The following is a 22558-nucleotide window of genomic DNA, read 5'->3' on the forward strand; positions in this document are numbered from 1 at the left end:
GGTTTTAGATTAATTCTAACCACGTTATTTCTACACAACATGTAAATAACATGTCTTTAGACATATGTCATATTCATCACAATTGAACAAAGACCACAGATGAACATAACAAACAGTAAAATAATAAATAAATAACTATATAATTTAGTTAAAGTGTAAGAGCATTAAATAACACGGTCTTATGTATAGGTCATGCAACTATTTTTTTAATACTACTTGAGTAATAATTTTTTTTTTTTTTTTTGAAAAGAAGCCCCAAAGGAGGTGGACATGGCAAAGTCCCGATACTGTGACGAGGAATGAGATAGATTTCATCATAACGGATAAAAGGCATATATTCAGAGATATCTCAATAGTTAACAGGTTTAACACTGGCAGCGACCACCGGCTAGTACGGGGCACTCTGAATATGCCTCCGAGCCGGGCCCGCTCGATGAAATCTACTCTCTAAACTACGCCTCCCCAAATACTATGTGGCTCCGAGCAGTTTCAATTTGAACTCCAAAACCGATTCGATTCGCTGGAAACTACTGGCGACGTGTACGAGATAGCCGACAACGTAGTAAAGACGGTGTGTGTATGTGTGTAAAAGTGCTTGTGACTGGGTCGCAAGCACTTTCCACCAACAAAGTCAACAAAGCAGACCAAACTTTCTCCCGAAGCCTTGGATCTGATGCGGCAGAGGGCGAGTTGCGGGCTGCTTCGCCAGAACAGAGGGCTCTTTCCAAGAGGATACGGAAACTTGTACGCCGAGACCTCCACTGCTCAAATACGAGAGAGATTGCTACTGTGATTGAGTAGATTAGGGGGTCCAAAGTTTTCCAAATACCATTGGGAAGAAGCCCTCTAGCGAAGTTCAAAACAGCGAATGGCAGAACCGTCTGCTCTTGCCCTCAGATCCGAGAGAGAGAGAATTTTTATGCACAGCTGTACTCGTCGAGCGCACGCAAACCTGCGACTTGGGATACCGAAGATTCACGGGCACCATTGTTGCGCCATTATTCGGATTGTATCCCGGACTTCGAAGAGGATGAGATTAGTGCAGCGCTGGGGCAGCTTGAAAACGGAAGGGCCCCGGGGATAACGGAGTTACCACTGAGCTCCTTAAGGCTTCTGGGCGACCTTTTCTAAAAGCCTTGGCAAGACTCTTTAATTCCGTCATCCACCGAGGTACCACGCCTTCGGCGTGGTCCAGAAGTGTGGTGGTGTTGTTCTTTAAGAAAGGCGATAAGTTAAAGAATTACAGACCGACCTCACTTCTGAGCCAAGTCTATAAGCTGTTTTCGAGGGTTGTTACGATTCGTCTCGCGAGAAGACTCGATGAATTCCAACCACCAGAGCAGGCAGGGTTTTGAAATGGCTACAGTACCGTAGACTACATCCATACTGTTCGGCAGATTATTCAAAAGACAGAAGAATATAATAAGCCGCTGTGTATGGCATTTGTGGACTACGAGTAAGCTTTCTGTGTGTTTCTGTGTGTTGTAAGTTTCTGTGTGAGTACTGTGTGGCTACGGTACTAAAGAATATAGCCACCCTCTCTCTTCCCGTGAGTGTCGTAAGAGGCGACTAAGGGATAACACAGTTCCACTATAACCTTGGAACTTAAAAAGCCGACCGGTGGCGGGATAACCATCTAATTGCTGGCTTTGAAATACACAGGCCGAAGACGGGCAGCAGCGTCTTCGGTGCGATTAAACCAGTACTGCGGTCACCAACCAAAACACATGAGTTCACGTTATTTTTGGCGTAAACTTGTGGAGGTCTATGTCCAGCAGTGGACTGTATGGGCTGTAATGATGATGTAATGATGAATAAGCTTTCGACTCTGTCGAGACCTGGGCTGTCCTGGACTCTCTGCAGAGGTGTCATATCGACTGGCGATATATCAAGGTACTGAAATGTATGTACGACGCGGCGACGATGACCGTTCATGTCCCGGACCAGAGAACAAGACCTATTTCCCTCCGGCGTGGGGTAAGACAGGGAGATTTAATATCACCGAAACTGTTTACCACTGCGCTGGAGGATGTCTTTAATACCTTAGATTGGAGAGAACGAGGCATTAACGTCAACGGTGAATTCATCTCTTACCTTCGTTTCGCCGACAATATTGTCATCTTTGCGGAGACGTTGGATGAGTTAGGCCAGATGCTGGCCGGCCTAAATGGGTCCTCCCAGCGTGTAGGTCTCTGTATGAACTTGGACAAAACGAAAGTTCTGTTTAACAACCAAGTCGTATCGTGATATATATGTAAGTAACGATTAGTGCGGGTACTACGAAATATCATCATCATCATTACATCATCATTACAGCCTATACAGTCCACTGCTGGACATAGGCCTCCACAAGTTTACGCCAAAAATAACGTGAACTCATGTGTTTTGCCCATAGTCACCACACTGGGCAGGCGGCGAAATATGTTTGTATTCAATTATTATGTTTAATGAAGGTAAATTGGTTCCGTATTAAATGTTAACTAGCAGCAAGTCTTTCCTTTGGTTCCTATATTTTAATATTATAAGATACTTAAATATTTATCATACCAAGACCGGTATCTGTCAATGCTACCCTTCTCGATGTTGTTCAGGATTATATTTACCTAGGCCATACTATCCAACTAGACCGCAACAACTTCGAGAAGGCGGCCGATAGGAGGATTTGGTTGGGCTGGGCGGCGTTTGGCAGGCTTCGTCGAGTCTTCACGTCGAAGATTCCGCAATGCTTGAAGACAAAAGTCTTCGAGCTGTCTGGCGCGAAATTGGGGAGGCCTATGCCCAGCAGTGGACTGACATAGGCTGAAGTGTGAGCAATGAAAAGGTTTTTGAACTGTTATTTGTAGCTTACAGCTGGACCCTTTTTCAACTTCTCTCCCATATAACATTATACTCCTCCCTCTTCACTCCATACATTTAAATACGGTCTTATACACAGCTCGTGCAACCACAGTAGTTGAGGTACGTGGGCTTAATGGCTGACCTACGGCCGCAAGAGACAATACTATTGATAGTACATACAGTGCAACGAAGACGGATAACCAATTACAATGAATCGTCACTCAATATAACCGTCTGACTGCACACATCGATAGCAGTAACGTACAGCGGCGTCTACGCGAACGAAGAACGAAAGAACGTCTGGAAATGTATTTTAAGGTAAATAACATCAAAAATGAACTACAATTACCTACTTTAGTAGCGGTCATGGGAGACGACGCATACGAACTATTAGCAAATTTATCAAGCCCCAAAACACCAGCTGAGATGGAATATCCGGCAGCGGTAGCGATAATGAAAAATCATCTACAACCGCCGCCGTCTATTTTGGCCGAGCGTTACCGGTTTAGGACAAAGACGTCAGGCTGCCGGCGAGAACGTTGCGAGCTACGTAGCCGAACTAAAGAGATTGGCGCCTCACTGTAAGTTTGAAAAATGTATGTGTTGTCTGCGGCAGAGAAAGCGTGGAGTAACAACCGTGGGGTCTGTGGAGGTCGGGTGAAGTCGTGGCGCGACAGGTGTACCAGCGGAGGTGTGAGCAGCTCGGGAGCTTTCCATGCCGGCGGAAAGGACGAGCGATCGTGCGGGGGCTGCGGAGCGACTGATCACGACTACGGAATGTGTAGATTTTGTGATTACGTTTGCAGTAAGTGCGGTTCAATGATGCAATCGGGACATTTGAGACGGGTGTGTAAACAGGTTCCGTAGGCAGCAGTACAAAATGGACCGGGGTGACAGGATGATACAAACCCGACACTTGGGCGAAGTGGCAGCACCGACGGCCCCGGAAGTGGCAGCGGTGATGGCGGACGGTGCTCAAGAAGTAGAGCAAGATGTGGAAGAGGACTTCCATCATCTCTGCTTAAAGGATTATCGAGCGGTTAAGTTACTGATTTACATTATAAATCATGTAATTAATATGGAAGTAGACTCTGGCTCGGCAGTTTCATGTATAAGTAGTGTTACATATAAAAATAAATTTAGACATTTAAAACTCGAATACTCAGATGTTGTCTTAAATTTTTATAATGGTGTGAGAATTAAACCCGTAGGTGTCATAAAAGCAGTTGTTAAATTTAAAAGTGTCAGTAATAATTTGGAATTATTTGTAATAGAAGGTGGCAAAACGTCGCTTAGGTAGGCAGTGGTTGATCGAATTAAATTTCAGACCAGGATGTGCCATTTAATGAGGAAATATCTAATTTGATAAACAGGTATAAGGAAAAATTCGGCGGCTGGCTAGGTTGGAACACGGGCGGGCGTGCGATGCTGCGAAAACGCGCGGGCGCGGTGCCGGTGTTCAACCGCGCGCGGCCGTTGCCGTACGCGATGCGCACGCGCGTGGACGCCGAGCTGAGCGTGATGCTGCGGGGCGGCATCATCGAACCTGTCGACTGCTCCAACTGGGCCTCCCAACTGGTGCCGTTGAGCAAGGCTGATGTTACTTGAGAATTTGCGCTGATTATGAGGCAACGGTTAACCCGAATTTACTGATCGATCGCTTTCCTTTACCTACAATTGAAGATGTTAGATTAAGCGGGTCGACTTATTTTTCAAAAATTGACCTATCACAGGCGTATAATCAAATAGAGGTCGATGAATCGAAGGAGTATACAGTTATAAGCACACATAGGGGGTTATTCAAGTACAATAGCCTAGTTATGGCTTAGCATCGAGTCCAGGCATTTTCCAAAGAATTATGTGTTCACATATAGGAAACATACCTAACGTAGAAATTTTCCTAGATGACGTCATAAAAATGGTTTGAAACTTAAAGCTAATAATAAGTGAGAATCTAGATTCAAGTGATTATAGAATTGGTTTGAGGCTTGAATAAATTATCTAGAATTGTTATCGAGTAATTAGTATTATTTTCCACAATTCATTACAGGTCTGCAATTTACACAGCTCGCTCCAAGGCTCGAGAAAGCCGACGCCGCGCTGGGCCGACTCCTGCCCAACGTAGGCGGATAGGACTAGTCGTATCGGCATCTCTACGTCAGCATAGTGCGCAGCATGGCACTGTACAGTGCCCTCGTGTTCACCGACGTTCTCGCCACTAGCACTAACAAGGCCCTCCTAAGGAGACCCCAGAGGGTCATAGCGGTGAGAGCGATACGGGTATACCTTACGGTGTCGTGGACGGCGGCCACGCTTCTCGCGGGCGATCCGTCCTGGGTACTCCAGGAACAAGTTATAAATAAATTATAAATAGCGCATCGTTATAAATAGCGCTATCGTTATAAATAGCGCTATCGTTTTAAATAGCGCTATCGTTATAAATAGCGCTATCGTTATAAAAAGCGTTATCGTTATAAAAGCGCTATCGTTATAAATAGCGCATCGTTATAAATAGCGCTATCGTTATAAATAGCGCATCGTTATAAATAGCGCTATCGTTATAAATAGCGCATCGTTATAAATAGCGCTATCGTTATAAATAGCGCATCGTTATAAATAGCGCTATCGTTATAAATAGCGCATCGTTATAAATAGCGCATCGTTATAAGTAGCGCATCGTTATAAATAGCACATCGTTATAAATAGCGCATCGTTATAAATAGCGCTATCGTTATAAATAGCGCATCGTTATAAATAGCGCATCGTTATAAATAGCACATCGTTATAAATAGCGCATCGTTATAAATAGCGCTATCGTTATAAATAGCGCATCGTTATAAATAGCGCATCGTTATAAATAGCGCATCGTTATAAATAGCGCTATCGTTATAAGTAGCGCATCGTTATAAATAGCACATCGTTATAAATAACGCATCGTTATAAATAGCGCATCGTTATAAATAGCGCTATCATTATAAATAGCGCTATCGTTATAAATAGCGCTATCGTTATAAATAGCGCATCGTTATAAATAGCGCTATCGTTATAAATAGCGCTATCGTTATAAATAGCGCATCGTTATAAATAGCGCATCGTTATAAATAGCGCATCGTTATAAATAGCGCTATCGTTATAAATAGCGCATCGTTATAAATAGCGCTATCGTTATAAATAGCGCATCGTTATAAAAAGCGCTATCGTTATAAATTGAGAACCTCCTCTCTTTTTGGAAGAAGAGAGGAGGTCGGTTAAAAAGTGTCGCGACAGCATATGTCTAACTATTATAATTATGTCACAATACGTTTGGTCCAATGTTGTTGTGCCAAACAATACCAGTCTACAATAAACGATTTAAAGTTAATCCACATTTTGAGGAGTTGATGATGTACACGGTGATGTCAACGAATCAGGAATAGGGAGCGTAGCACTAATGGCATCATAAGATGATAGCCTGTCATCTGCTAGATTGAATGATTTGTTGATGACTCTGAAAAGATTGATTTAATAGTGTTAATTTTCAAAGTTGATAAATCTAAGCATCATTTCACTACTATGACTAAGGTGAACCATATCTTGATTACCTTGTACATGACACAAAAATACTTACGGGACAAAAGCAGTGTGGTGTTAGTGTTGGTTTGGTGCCCTCGTCTAATTTCCTTCTATTGTTCGCCAACACTTCAAAGTTAGTGGTATTGATATGATCTGAACAAATTACACTATTTTTTGTGGGCGTCCAGGTTAGTCTGTTATTACAACATTTTTTTCGCATGTATCCCTTAAATTTGGATTTTTAAAAAACCTGCCAAATTTTTATATAAAAAATTATGGTCGAAGAATTACATTAAGTAATTCTAGTAAAATGTGTTAATACTCATAATACGTGTATTATATTTAATTTAATGCAATTTTATTATATAACTATGTTTATTAAAAAAAGCTAGCAATATAATATTTTAAATAAATCAAAATCTCTAAAATATCTGTCTCCTCTTTTGCTTTTGCCGTTTTTATCGATAGCTATCTACAAACAAACCGGTAACAACACTATCACTTGGCGACATTGACTTCTCGGAAATAGACTCCGATCAGTCGCTCGACCGATCCGCATATTGTATGAGGGCGACCGGCCTGTGTTGGTAAACAAATCGAGTCAAATGATCGATAATATTTGTAATTTTTAAGTATAAAAAAGGTTTAAAAGTAGTATACAAGTAATAATGTGATTAAAAAATACTTACCTATAAAAGGTAACGGCATGTTTTAGTAAATTTGACGTCGCAGATCATTTTTTGCAGCAAAAAACAGAACAATTCGGCATTTTTTGAAGGACGTTGATTCAATCGCGCAACTAGATTTAGTCCAGTGATCACTGCGGCAGCAACTAGTTTTATTGTACGCATATGGCCATTTGGCCTTGTACCTTGACAGAGGGGAACGCCCATGGAGCATAGACGGGAACGCCTGTAAATGGCTACTCCCCTCCGTGTTGCTCTTTGCCGACTAACGAACGATGGGACTCAATAATATTGCAACGGCGAAAAATATGGGAGATAAATTAAAATATATTTATATTTTATAATATATCTTTTTATACCTATGAATCATACAAAACATGTTTGAATGATTATTTTAATTATATTAAATATTTGCAAAAATTCTGGACTCTAGTGCTGCTACTGCCATCTATTTTCGACACATTAATATATCACCCCTAACTCACCCTCCTCGTCCAAGAGATGGCGTAGTTTGTATGACTATTTTTGAATTGCGATAATGTAGGTGAGTTTCACACGGGCGTATCTATACCAGTATACACAGAGCATAGTAATACTTACAGAAACAGTTTGCCAGTATATAAGTGTATAATTTGTGTCTATACCGATACCTATTGCCTACATTAATTTACATTAGTTAAGAGTCGCAATTGAACTCACCATTAGATAGTTTTATATAAAAATCAAATACTTTGGTTTTAAATAGCTAATAGGTCATTTTATGTACAATGTGTTTAAAAGTATTGAAATTAGTACTAAACTGTAGTATAAACATTGTTGTACAAAGTTTAAGGCATGAAAATAATTTTACCGATAAAAACATCAAAAAATATTTTTAAATTACTATAGCTAATATTTATTTTATCATTAAAAATGTCGTACAATATCAACTTATTAAATTAAATTAAACTTTTGGATAATATGTAGTTTCAAACTTCTTTTTGGATCTTGGATAGGGCCTTAAAACTTTAGGAATATAAGGAGGTAAATGTTCATCAAGCCTTCTCTTGAATGGGTTAATATCATATTCAAATGGTTTCCTCTTAGCTTCAAAGAATCTAGTGTTAAATTTGATCTTGTATATTTTTTCCCAGAGATAAAGTTCAGGTAGTAAATTATGTTTTGGTACATTTGCAACTAAATGTTTATACCTTTCTTCTAACCAACAGCGCCTGTTATCATCTTCAATATCTGCAACTACTTGTTCCTCCTTGCCAAGGAAAGGTTTCATGTCATGATCTCTTTCTTCTGGAGTATTTAAGTAAAACTGGACTAGCATTTTCAATACATCTTCATTCAAGCCTTTCACTTTACCATCTTCAATACAATCATATAATGCTAATGGTTTTGTACCAAAGCATATGTTATGTTTAGGGTTGCTGTCAATTACATCATTATGCATAACAATTGTATTTAACTGATAGACATAGAAAGATAAAAGATGACCATTTGTTATAATTGTTTGTGTCACTAATGGATAAGTTAGGTCATTGAAAGTTGTAAATCCTTGATAATTAGCCTGAGCTAGAAGCCAACCAAAACTAGATTTAATTCCTTGACAATGTAATGCTTCTAAGTTATCTTCTGGACCGTAGGATTCACTTCTATGTAGTATGTGTCCACGGCCATGATATGACAATAAACCATATTCATCAAAGTCCCCTGGCCAATAGCCTAAAATATAAACTGATATTACTGAATCATATAAAAGAATATCTAAAAATACTTTGGGCCATACAAATTGATACAGGTACACAATAATACAAATATATCACATATATTGTTCTACCTGGGATATTTGTTCCATGGCGATAATTTGAATAATATCCTACAGTTTCTGGTACATATGGATATACAGGAACCTTGAATTCTGGATTTTCTGCTTCACTGTATGGTACAATGGGTTTTAGAGGCAAGTGATTCCTTAGTGTTAATAATGGTGAACCTAAAAATATTAAATTTTATTTTATAGCATTAATTTTTCTATACTATATCATGTTAGGATATTCTAATAGGATGAAAAGCTTCAAAACTAATCTGTTTAATGAAACGTAGGCATTTAATTTAGTTAATCAGAAAACCTGTCTTACAGCCAAATTGTTTAAGGTTGATCATAAATCTCATAAGATATTTCTTTTTTACAGAGTTAATACACAATCATTTTGATAGCCTAAATATCAGAAGTGTTGAACTACTATAAAGGAGAAAAATTTTTTATTTTAGAAATAATAGTTCTTTAAATAAATCATTAATCTTTGAAATACTAAGAAGTTAACTGACATATTTAATATACCTATAATTGATCATTAAAAAATTTGCTATCTGTACTTAGCCTGAACAATGTTAGATTGTTACAGAAATATGAACTTCAACATATAATTTTGGTGACTATTGTACTTGTAAATATCATACCTATATATTGCACAGGTCTGTCCAGAGGTTCATGCGCCCTCTCTTTTAGCCATTTATACTTTCTCCTCCAGTTAACTACATTATTTGGCACATCTACCCCACCAATGAACCAGAATGCTTCATGTCGTGGATCGTAGTCCACCTTGAAAACAATTTGTAAAATACTTTTTTGAGATAATTGAATAAAATTTTGTTACATTGATAACAAAAAAAAAAACGTAAATATGTTAAATTAAGAATCATATATATTAATACACTATGAGAATATAGCCACCCCCTCTCTTCCCGTGGGTGTCGTAGGAGGCGACTAAGGGATAACACAGTTCCGCTACCACCTTGGAAATTAAAAAACCGACCGGTGGCGGAATAACCATCCAACTGCTGGCTTTGAAATACACAGGCCGAAGACAGGCAGCAGCGTCTTCGGTGCCACAAACCCAGCCCTGCGGTCAACAACCCACCTGCCCAGCGTGGTGACTATGTGCAGAACACATGAGTTCACGTTATTTTCGGCATAAACTTGTGGAGGCCTATGTCCAGCAGTGGACTGTATAGGCTGTAATGATGAATACACTATGTAAGTGTAGTGATATATATGATCCTTAATTTAACAGAAGACGTTTTCATTCTTTTTTAGAAAAAACCTCACAATTACTCCACATAAATTATATATCATTTTATAGATAATTGCTTGCTCTACCAAAAAAAAAAAAAAAAAAACAAAAAAAATATAGCCATTTATTATTAATATTTTTGATAAAAATAAAAATACCTGTGATGTAAGAATGTGAGAAACTTTATCAGTTAGATGATTTGATATAATCCTATTTATCTGTTTCACTATGTTTTTTGTCTTATTATCATCAATTTGCTGTTTTTCAAATTTATCAGTAGTTATTGCAAAGTTATACCTGAAAAGGTACACAAAATTTTTTATATTTTTGAAGTTATACTTCTTTTGGCATGTTAGGCAAAAACTATGAATACATTTTAACAATGCGCAACGCTAGCAAATGCAGCTAGCCAATGGAGTATAACTTCTTACATACATACATAAGTACAAACACAACTTTTTTAATATAGAAAAAAGTTTCGCAGCTTTCTTAAATTAATAAATTTGGGGAGAAATTAAATATGACACCCACTCAACACCATCATTTTCTATGGCTATACTTTCTTCAATATGTGATTTGATCTCTGTCACAACCGCATCTGCGATCGATGAAGTCTGTGAATATATATCCGGAAGCTTTTCTATATCTTTGAAACAAGTTCTCGTATAATGTTGTACTAATGGCAACGCATTATATGGTACTTTATCTTCATTGAATATAACACATTTCCAACCATAGTACCGGGGCATATTTAAAGCAATTTGTTTTTCTTCGATTGTGTCTAATTTTTGTATTTTATTATGAATAGTTTCCCTTTCTCTCATTTTTCTAGCTTGCAAACTCATATCCAATATTGGAGGATACTGTGGTGTATCAGTATATTCGCTTTCTTCCGACTGTAAAGCTTGAACATATCTTCTACATATAACATTTCGCAATTTAGGTAAGATACCAGAAATACGCAGGAAATGCATTTTTATTTAATATACAACCATTTATTTAAGAATTACATAAAATGAAAACAAATATTCTGTCAATAATGTGAGGTTATCTTCTTTGGTTACCTATCTAATTGTCAATATCATTAAAGATTGTTACAGACTGTAAATTAGCGTTAATTTTAACAGATAACTTTTTTACCGTTAAAACTTTTAACGGTAATTCGGTAAAAGTAACGTTTTTTAACGTTAAGTTTTACCGTTAAATAGATTTTTAAAAAGATACTGATAACGTTACCTCAGATTTCATGAATTAACGACATTTTTATCGTACCGCTACGACATTACAGCTCCATGCAAAAAAAAATCAATTCGACGCGCTGACATCCCCGCAGTGACCTCACACTTACATCACCTGATAAGAGCGACAACAGCGCGTGGTATTAGATTTTTTTTTTAAATCTTTAATTATTTTTTTTAGGGACTTTTGTCTACACAGACATGCCAGCCCCATCATACCCTAATTCTCACTATGTCTAAGAAATGGAGAAAGAATCATCATTGATGATGTAAGATCATATTAATTAACAAATTTGCTGCATCAAACAAAGGTTCTGTTAACACAGAAAAAAGTATTAGAGGAGAAAAAAGTGTTAGAGAGGTATTAGATACTAACGCTGTGCAATCGAACAAAAGTAAATAGGTACGAACATCAATACACTGAAACCATTTACGTACCCTTAATTCCAAATGTTTAATCTATGCTGATTGATAACTGAAAAATTAAACTCTTAAATATATAAAGAATAATTTAAAAAAATAAATAAAGTGGTACTGACCTCTAGTGGATAATACGCAGCTCACTGCGAAGTAGAGGCTATGTAATATCATTTAGTCAACAGTGTCCGAAATAGTTTTACTGGATTCCGATATATGACGTCGTGACGAAGTAGGTATTTATTATTTAACATGTGCACGGGGCCATTTATGCGTCATCAAAGATTGATAAAATTATTGCCTCATTATATCTCGATCATGTTTAAATAGGACCACATGACAAGTATTAGCTTTTGATTTATAAAAGAAACATCAAAATCGGTGCACCCAGTAAAAAGTTATCAGGTATAATACAACGTAGGGTGACGAGAAAACAGTCAAGTAAATATGCATTATTAGATATAACTCAATAAGTACTTGTCAGATATCGATTAAATTTAAATGGAACTGCATAACAAACACCGCCTTCCGATTAAAAAAAGAATTATGGAAATCGGTACACCCAGTAAAAAGTTCTGAGGTGACGTACATAAAAAATACAGTCGAATTGAGAATCTCGTCATTTTTTGAAGTTGGTTAAAGAAGGATGATGCAATATGCACGTTCTATTGCGCTAAAATCGGAAAATCGTATTCTTTAGTAATAAATGTAAACAAGTATTTACATATACTTCGATTTAGAAAGTTACAATCTTTTTTATTATAATAATTGTGCATCAACCTAGTGACATCATCCGTTTAATACTAGCAAATAGATAGGTAGGTACCTAGTATTACCAGTTTATTTTTACTGGGTGGCGGTCGGCTGATGCAACATTTTGCCCATAGAGGCATAGATTTTAACGTCATATTGCACAGATTATAAAATATTTATACAAATTTTACACGCTATTAAAAAATGTTGTCACATAAAATGTTTTCCATAAATTATAGCACTTTGGCTTATTATCAGCCGTTACGACAATACGTTTTAATTTGGTAAAATTCACTTCAATGTTATGATTCTTAAATTACATAAAGAAGAGGAAAAGTGCCTCTAAGATAGAGAGGCCTTTTCTTAACCGACTTAAAAAGGAGGAGGTTACTCAATTTGACCGTATATATATATGTATATATTCATATTTATGTATGTTCGGGAATAACTTCGTCGTTTATGAACCGATTTTGATAATTATTTTTTTTTTGTTGGGAAGGAGATATCCCTGGTGTGGTACATGATAAGAAAACCAGGATCTGATAATAGGATCCCAGAGAAATCGAGAGAAACTCGAAAATCCGCATAACTTTTTACTCGGTACACCGATTTTGATGATTTTTAATTTAATCGAAAGTCGATGTTTATCATGTGGTCGGTTAAATTTCATCGAGATCTGATTAGAACTTTCGGAGTGATCTTTGATAATGCCTATTTACTTGAGTATTTTTTCGTCTACCTACGTTGTATTACTTGTCGATATAATTGAAGTCGGTTTTTTTTTCGTTTGCCTGCAAACACAATTATTTTTCTTTATTATCTTAAAAACAATTCATCATCTTATATCTCTACTAGCAACCAGCGCCGGCTTCGCACGGGTGCAATGCTGATACTAAATATACTACAGAATGTCTTTATTTATAGTGTGAAACTAGCTTATAGCATGGTTATTAACATAATAACTACATTCAAATATGCGTCGTTAGATTATACGTTGTTACAGAATGCGTTGAAGAAATAAAGGTTCACTGCTCGTTCCCCGTGATAGCGTGATAATTTGTAGCCTATATGTTGACCCGACTTCTTAATAATATTCGTGCCAAATTTGAAGTAAATCCATGCAGTACTTTTTGAGTTTATCCCAGACATACATACAGACAAACAGACAAAAATTCTAAAAACTATATTTTTGGCTTCCGTATTGATTGTAGATCACACCTTAATATAGATAAAGTAGAGGTTCACTAAGTATCTAATAAGAATAAGGTTGACAAAGATATTTTTCGTTTTAGTGAAAGACAAGGCTGAGTTGTTAGTTGAGGTAGAGAGACTAAGAGCTGTCCAGGCAGAGTTAACGGCAGAGCTTTCTTCTTTACATACTGACCTAGAAAAAAAAAAACGGTCTAAGCATGCAGATCCGAGAGCTAAAGACAAGGTGTGGTAGATCTCTCGTGGCTAAACTAAGGAAACTCATGTACATTTTCAAATGATTAAGACACGTAGCTGATCGGAAGACTATCAATCTGTCAACAATGTGCTCTACCAATCACCTATAAACTAACTGCATCACTGTATGTGGTGGTTCGTGTAAGTCAGCCCTTATTGGTAGAGAGAGAACCCAGCGAGCAATCCTTAAAACAGCAGCTTCACTTTCTTTTAGATATCAGACCGACGATCTTTATAAATCCTGGGATATTTTATCTGTGAGAAAATTATTTATAACTCATATTTTTTTAAAAAAGCATGCTCAGCTCCCATTGGACCCTAAAATGAATCAAGACAAAAGACGCAAAAACAAATTATCAAGTCAAGGTTTCAACTGCTCTAGCTCGCAGATAGTAGTGTGGGGAAAGTGGGGAACTTTCTGTATAAGAGGGTTAACTCCCGTATACCTATTTGTCATCTTCCAAGACTGAAATGTAAATTCACCATTACCAACTGGCTCAAATCTTTCACATACGATGATACCGAAAAACTTCTTGTTTATTAAGCAGCTGATTCTAGGTATATAATTGTTTGTATGTATTTTTTTATATAATTATTGTTTTTTCTTTCTTTTTACCTCAATTTTCTTGTTGACCTTTGGGTCTTTGTTGGCAATCACCATAGATTTGTAAAACAAGCTTATATATACCATCATCTGCGAGGTCTGTCTCCATTTGAACTAGTTGTATACATGATCCTGTATTCCTAACTTTGGGGAGGACCTGGTGACTTATAGTGCAAGTATTTTATACCTTTTTTGAGCACCAGTCCTTCCCTAATCGTGTTGTCAAACTTTATGCTGGAGTTATATCATTAACAAGATAAGGTTTCAGCAGTGTAGCAGTGTTTGTAGTTGAACTCCTCCGAAACGACTTGACCGATTCTCATGAAATTTTGTGTGCATATTGGGTAGGTCTGAAAATCTAATAACATCTATCTTTCATACCCCTAAGTTAAAGGGGATAAGATAAGGGGGGTTGATAACATATATGGCAAAACAACGTTTGCGGGGTCAGCTAGTTATATTATATAATTCCCAAATGTCAAAAAAATATATGAAAATAAAATTAAAATGTCCGTAAATTCGGCTTATAACATCAATTGAGTAGTCAATATCAGAGGTGGCTCTTCCAAAAGAGTATCGCAGTGCACTCAAATGAAAATTAGATTTTGTGTTAAAAATTAAACGATACTGCGTATTGTTATTTTATTAAACAGTGTGATAAGACTCTTGAAATAATGCGCCTCGAACTGAAAGCTAATTAAGGTCCACCTCATACTGAAACTGCACTTAATCATAAATGTAATACGAAAACTAAATCAGTTGTATTTAAATCTGAACAAGAACTCAATACACCTTGGTTGTGTGGATATGGAGAAAGCCATAAACTATTTTGTCTTCCTTATTTGGTGTTTGGATCTAAGGGTAGGTGGTGAATCTACATAGACTGAATGAATTTTCTTTACAAATAAAGTAAGCTCTAAGTTTTTCGTTAAGTTTTTGGTGAACTGCCATTAAAAAATGTCACAAGCCGCCTCTGGTCCTTATGATAACTAGATTGTAATTAAATTTTGGAAGATCTTTTATACTTAGCGTCATGTCTTTTTCTCAACAATTTCATTGTACTAAAAAATTACGATTTAAGATAAAATTTATTTGACTTTCTAATTCAATTCAACAGTGATTAATTAAATTTAGTACAGAAATATTGTTTTATATTTCTGATTCGATCGGTTATACCTTTATACTGTTTTTTTTTTTTAACTATTACATCGTTATTATTTACAATTACTTAATTTTTTAACCGACTTCCAAAAAAGGAGGAGGTTCTCAATCCGACTGTACTTTGTTTAATGTATGTTACATCAGAACTTTTGACCGTGTGGATCGATTTCAACAAAAATTTTTTTAATCGAAAAGTGGTGTGTCTCAATTAGTCCCATTTAAATTTATTTGAGATCTAACAACTACTTTTCGAGTTATATCTAATAATGCGTTTTTACTTGACGCTTTTTTCGTCGACCTGCGTTGTATTGTACCGCATAACTTTCTACTGGATGTACCGATTTTGATAATTCTTTTTGTGTTGGAAAGAGGATATCCCTGGTTTAGTATCATAATAAGGAATCCAGGATCTGATGATGGGATTCCAGAGAAATCGAGGGGAACTCTTGAAAATCCGCAATAACTTTTTACTGGGTGTAGCGATTTTAATAATTTTTAATTTAATCGAAAGCTGATGTTTGTCATGTGGTCACATATATATTTTATTGCGATCTGATAACTACTTTATGAGTAATCTTTGATAACACGTAGTTACGTGACTATTTTTTCGTCGATCTACGTTGTATCACTCGTCGGTGTAATTGAAGTCAGTTTTTTTTTCGTTTGCGAGCAAACACAATTATTTATTACAATGAAATTGTGAGCAATAATTTGGGTAAAAACAAGTTACTGCAAAGGCAACACAGCAATCAAATTTGTATTTTGTGTTCTCTGTGCACTTATGCCAAATTTCTATATTCTGCACTCTAACCAAGTTTTAATATTAAAATTATATAGTAAGTGATAGAAAAGTTAATCATGGATGACGATATGATTTTTGATCCCTCTTTGAAAAAGAAAAAGAAGAAGAAGACTGGTTTTGATATAGAGGCTGCGCTCGCTGGAGAGCAAAATGAAACCACGAGTACCGAAGCACCTGCGGAGTCCGGTGACGTCGACGTGCCCGAAGATGAGAACCTTGACTTAGATAATTTTGGTATAAAGAAAAAGCGGAGAAAGAAGACATTTTTTAATTTAGATGAGTTAGAAAGTGCTTTACCGGAGGTTAAGGACGAAAAACTTCCAATCGAAGAAAATGAGCCCCAAGATGAAAAAGTTATCGATGACTTGGACTTAGACATTGACTTTTCTAAGACTAAGAAAAAGAAAAAAAAGAAGAATATTGATGAACTTGTGATTGAAGATGATACAAGGGGAGAAGATCAAGAGAGGGAGGAGGATGTGCATGGTGATTGGATAGGTAGCGATCGTGATTATACGTATGATGAACTACTTGAGCGCGTATTTGATATAATGAGAGAAAAGAACCCGAGCATGGTGTCCGGTAAGAAACAGAAATTTGTTATGAGACCTCCTCAAGTTGTAAGGATTGGTACAAAGAAAACTTCATTTGCGAATTTTACAGAAATCTGTAAAACTCTTCACCGTCAGCCTAAACATTTACTAGACTTTTTACTTGCCGAATTGGGAACAAGTGGCTCCGTAGACGGTAACAGTCAGCTTATTATCAAGGGTCGTTTCCAACAGAAACAAATAGAGAATGTTTTGCGTCGATACATTAAAGAATATGTAACATGTCACACATGCCGTTCTCCAGACACAATCTTACAAAAAGATACCCGATTATTCTTCCTTCAGTGCGAAACGTGTGGGTCACGCTGCTCTGTGGCTAGCATTAAGTCTGGTTTCCAGGCCGTCACTGGAAAGAGAGCAGCCATACGTGCAAAGACTGCATAGTTTGTTAGTGCTTAGTGATAATCAATTTTATGATTGAAGATCCAGGGTACAGACAGGAGTTTTCCCTTTCATATAGCTTTTATATATTGTAAATTTCAATTGTTTATTTCAGCTGTAAATCTGGTGCTGATATGAATGTTATATTTGCCAGGAAACTGGCATGTAGTAATGTAGTCTGTTGTTTTAAAATCAAAATATCATCTGTATTGAATTTGTAATTTACTCTGTCTATATACATATTTGTTTCTATTAAGTAGTGAGAGTTGAAGTTTTTTTAATTATCAGGAATTACTTTTCACCCTATTTTTGTTTAAACAAATAAATTGAAATTCTGGATGTACCCTATAATAAATTATATTTATGTATAGCTCACTCCTGTATTATTCTCATTGGTACACAATGTTTTTAAAAATGTTGTTTTATTTTAATAACCTTTATCAATTTTTCAATGCTTCAAAGCTGTAAAAATACCACATTTTATTTTCTACGTTACAACTTCTAAAGAATTATTGATAAACTAACATCTTAGTAAATTTACTTCATCTATGAGATTTTTTGCAATACTAGGTAATGTCGTTTTATCATTTTGAAACAATAACTACAAATCTTTACATAATATAAATAGATACAGAAAAGATTCTAACACTGAACTAATAAATTAATGTGAAAATTTTGGCCAATATGAAGTTATCTCTGAAAGAGATAGATCATTCCATCTAAGGGGCCAGATGATACTACTGGGGCATTGAACTATTTTGATGAACAATTTAAATGCAAAACAATACAGATTATATATTTGTTTAGTTCAGCCCTTTATGACTTGAACATTTTTAAAAATATTCTGATTATTCAGACATCAGACAACTCTTATCAACGAGAGTTGAAATTGTGATACATATAAATTGTGAATGAGGTATAAATTGTAATATTTCTAGGTTTAAGGAAAAATAAAAATACTAATTGAAAACATTGTAAAAAATATATATTCTGAAAAAAAAGTAATATAGAATAAACTTTAACAAACAATAAACTTATTAACAAAGTAATGTTTATGCATTTAGTAAATAATAAAAAATTTATGTAGATTTAAATTTGTGTGCAATTTTTAAATGAATTTAATTCTTTTTGATTATTTGACGTTCAAAATCTGGCTGGACAGCTTTTGTAAGACTTTCTGCATATAAATCCAACCTCTGTGTCATTGTAAAGCCCCATTTATCTTTAATTTGGCGACACTGGTTCAAATCAATTTGTGTTATCATTAAACCATCATTGATTCTTGATAATCCTGGAGTTCTGCAACCATCAGGAGCAGTGACATAACTGGACCCATAAAAGTGACCAAAATCTTTATGAGCATGCTTTCCATCTCCTGAAGTGAATTCATTTGTGAATGTTTCTGTTCCTACTCGATTAATTGCACATGTGAAATAGCTATTTGAAATTGCAGCATTACGAGCTTCCACGGCCCATAAGTGTTCACTTAATCCGGAAACAGTAGCCGACGGATTAAATACTATTTCAGCTCCATTAATACCAAACATTAACCAATTTAATGGATGGTGTCTTCCATAGCAAATATTTATAGCAATTTTGCCAAATTTGGTTTCAAATACTGGATGACCTGTGTTACCCTCAATGTAATAAGTGGATTCATTAAAATCACCTACTCGTGGAATGTGATTTTTCCTATGTTTACCTATGATTTTGCCAAATTCATCAATGACAACAGCTGTATTCCATATTGTATCTCCATGAGATTCATCTCTTTCTAAAATAGGCGAGACTATAACCATATTGTAATTTGCAGCAAGTTCTTTAAGAAATACATTACTTGGGCCCTCTGTTGCAGATTCAGCAAATTCACACCACGGCTGTTTTTCTCTAGTGCAAAAAGCAAATGGCATACTCCAAGCTTCTTGTAAACATATTATATTAACGCCTTCATCAGCAGCGGTGGCAATTATGTTTCGTATTTTGTCAAATATACCCTGTCTTTGTTCTGTGATTGGTCTATCTGTTGGAACAGCAATTGAATGTTGTATTATACCGATTTTTACAATGCGGGGACTTCTAATTTCTTCTTTAGGAGCGGGAAAATCGTAAGCTGCAATTTCAAAATTAGATTTCTTAGCAAAGTTAATGTTTGTTTCTTTAATTTTGAGATATTTGTGTTCTTTTCTTCCATAGTAAATTCTGTTAAATTCATCCAATTTAGATCCATTTAAAGAAAGATTAACCAAACTATCAAAGCTTTCCATTTCTACTGTATCTGACATAATTAAAGGCTAAAAAAGATAAACTTAGAAATAAATTGTAAAAATTTTATATATCGAAAACACCACTGTGACATTAATTAAATATTCGTATAAGTTATTTCAAGAACGTGTGTTTTGTGTTCCACCACAGAAAAATTGATAGCGAAAACTGATAGCGATAACCCACTTATTTACTTAACACCAAAGAGTATATAAATGTACTTAAAACTTATCACCATTAATTTATTAATGTCTATTTTTGGTTAATAAAAAACAAACCCCTTAAGTTTCATATTTTTTGAATTATACTTTAGGCAGGGCTTGGAAAACCGTTAAAAATTCGGTAACTTATTTTTTCGGCAGATGTACTATTATTTATTAGGAATAACGAATTAACCATGCCTTAAACTGTCTCGCTATTAAGTGGGTTAAGAAATTGTAAAGTATTTGGTCTAATAAAGAATTTATTATTTATTCATTTATTTATTTTTAACCAACTTCTAAAAAGGACGAGGTTACTCAATTCGACCGTATATATATACATATACACACACACACACACACACATACACACACACACACATATATATATATATATATATATATATATATATGTAGCGTGCGGAAAAGGGAGGATCCTCCGACCAGACGGGAGTTGTGTCTGGCGGGCTACTGCGCCCCCAACGTTTGTTGTCGGGTTCTTGTATATATACTTAATTACTTTGAAAACTCTGATAGCGCGATGTAGCATACGTCAGTTTTTCTCTAATTACGTAGTTTCGTAGTCGTTTTGTATTTCGCGTGATAGATGTCGCCACATCACTCCCCTCCGAGACAGGAGGTCGATAGCAGGTTTGACATCTTGTGATGCTTGCCGGGCCATTGGAATGTTTCAAGGCGTCGAAACCAGGTACCGCATAGTTCATGCTGTGTCGGAACTGTCTGCGGTAATGCGTAGTGGCTGACTGCTGTGTTGACAAGTCGGAACCAGGTGCCGCGTAGTTCATGCTGCGTCGGAACTGTCTGCGGTGATGCGTAGTGGCTGACTGACACGTCGACAGGGAGAGAAGAGCGTCTCTGCTTTGTGACCGGCCGAAGTGCAGTGTGCGGTGCCAAAGTCGCTGAGAAGGCTGTGGGTGATGACCAGGAATGCGCGTCCGCTGCATGCTAGTGGTCAGGATACCCGTAGTAGCCGTAGATGCTGGATGCTTCTTGCTGCTCGAAAGCTTGAGGAAGTGATGATAACGATGAAGGTTGCGCTGCTGTTCATGCTTTGGGGTCACCAATTTGTAGTGTGGTGAAAAGGGAGGATCCTCCGACCAGACGGGAGTTGTGTCTGGCGGGCTACTGCGCCCCCAACGTTTGTTGTCGGGTTCTTGTATATATACTTAATTACTTTGGAAACTCTGATAGCGCGATGTAGCATACGTCAGTTTTTCTCTAATTACGTAGTTTCGTAGTCGTTTTGTATTTCGCGTGATAGATGTCGCCACATATATATATATATATATATATATATATTTTTTTTTTTTTTACGTATGTTCGTGGATAACTTCGTCGTTTATGAATATGCCGATTTTGATAATTCTTTTTTTTTATTGGAAAGGAGATATCCCAAGTGTGGTAACATGATAAGGAAACCAGGATCTGATGATGGAATCTCAGAGAAATCGAGGGGAAACCATCGTAAAACGTAGTGATGACTAGTGCGATTGTTAATTTTTTTCGTCTACTTACGTTGTATTAACTGTCGATGTAATTGAAATCGGTTTTTTTTTCGTTTGCTAGCAAACACTAGGTAACTTAATTTTGGAGCCATTTTACCGATATATTTTTTATCGGTAATGACTCATTTAACGTTACCGTTATCTATAAAGGCATAGAGAAACACGGAGGAGAGTAGCCATGCACAGGTGTTCCCCTCTGTCAAGGTTTAAGTCCAAATGATCCTACGCGTACAATAAAACTAGTTGCAGGTGCACTGATCACTAGACTAAATCTAGCTGCGCGATTGAATCAACGTTCTTCAAAAAATGTCGAATTGTTCTGTTTTTTTGCTGCAAAAAGAGATCTGACACGTCAAATTTACTAAAAGATGGCGTTACCTTTCATATGTAAGTATTTTTTAATCACATTATTACTGTATACTTCTTTTAAATGTTTTTTACACTTTCAACACTTGTCATTGGCAAAATCATCGGCGAAAAGCTGATGGAGACATAGTCTTTAAAGAAGAAGAAGAAGAAACCTTTTTAATTTGTATGATTTTATTCTTGTATTAGTCACACATTAGGAAATTCTAAACATTTTTTAATATCATATCAAAAATCGACCGTTCCAGCGGGGATCGAACCTGCATCTCCGACTATATGTGTGTGAAAAATATAAGTGTGTTTTTAATTTAGTTTGTGTGAGTTTCGTAGTAACAAACGATTATTTTTGTGTAGGAATTACAAGAAGCTCGTATAAAACAGCGGAGAGTGCATCTAAAACATTTTAGTGAAGACAAGTTCATTCACCCCAGTTATGTTTTCTATCCCCTTCACATTTTATTTAAAATTGCCATGCTATGTACAAAAACTCCCAATCAATATGTGCGAAGGAGCAGACAGACATGTTCATTATTTAGCACGAAATCATGCTTTTTTTGAGCAAATGCTACCAATAAGTGTATATATTATAGTAGTAATTTTTGAACGCATTGTTTTCCAAGCAAAAGGATTTGTAGGGGAACCTGTGGGCA

The 22558-nt window shown here is 36.2% G+C and overlaps 3 protein-coding genes across 3 annotated transcripts; 1 reads left to right on the forward strand and 2 right to left on the reverse strand.

Annotated features, from left to right (window-relative positions):
• Positions 1-7955: 7955 nt before the first annotated feature.
• Positions 7956-11220, reverse strand: LOC123658817 (28S ribosomal protein S30, mitochondrial). The gene is made up of 5 exons (XM_045594116.1): positions 10673-11220; positions 10300-10438; positions 9528-9669; positions 8905-9060; positions 7956-8789 (listed from the first exon to the last, which is right to left on the reverse strand). The coding sequence occupies exons 1-5, from the start codon at positions 11113-11115 to the stop codon at positions 8020-8022; spliced, it is 1650 nt and encodes a 549-aa protein (XP_045450072.1). The 5' UTR covers positions 11116-11220; the 3' UTR covers positions 7956-8019.
• Positions 11221-16487: 5267 nt separating this feature from the next.
• LOC123659322 (eukaryotic translation initiation factor 2 subunit 2) lies at positions 16488-17969 on the forward strand. The gene has a single exon (XM_045594568.1). It carries the CDS (start codon positions 16619-16621, stop codon positions 17555-17557), a length of 939 nt encoding a protein of 312 aa, XP_045450524.1. The 5' UTR covers positions 16488-16618; the 3' UTR covers positions 17558-17969.
• Positions 17970-18517: 548 nt separating this feature from the next.
• LOC123659321 (beta-ureidopropionase-like) lies at positions 18518-20089 on the reverse strand. Its single transcript, XM_045594567.1, has one exon. The coding sequence runs from the start codon at positions 19834-19836 to the stop codon at positions 18673-18675; it is 1164 nt and encodes a 387-aa protein (XP_045450523.1). The 5' UTR covers positions 19837-20089; the 3' UTR covers positions 18518-18672.
• Positions 20090-22558: the final 2469 nt, after the last annotated feature.

The sequence above is a fragment of the Melitaea cinxia genome, chromosome 13, assembly GCF_905220565.1.
Source record: "Melitaea cinxia chromosome 13, ilMelCinx1.1, whole genome shotgun sequence".
Classification (NCBI taxonomy): Eukaryota; Metazoa; Arthropoda; class Insecta; order Lepidoptera; family Nymphalidae; genus Melitaea; species Melitaea cinxia.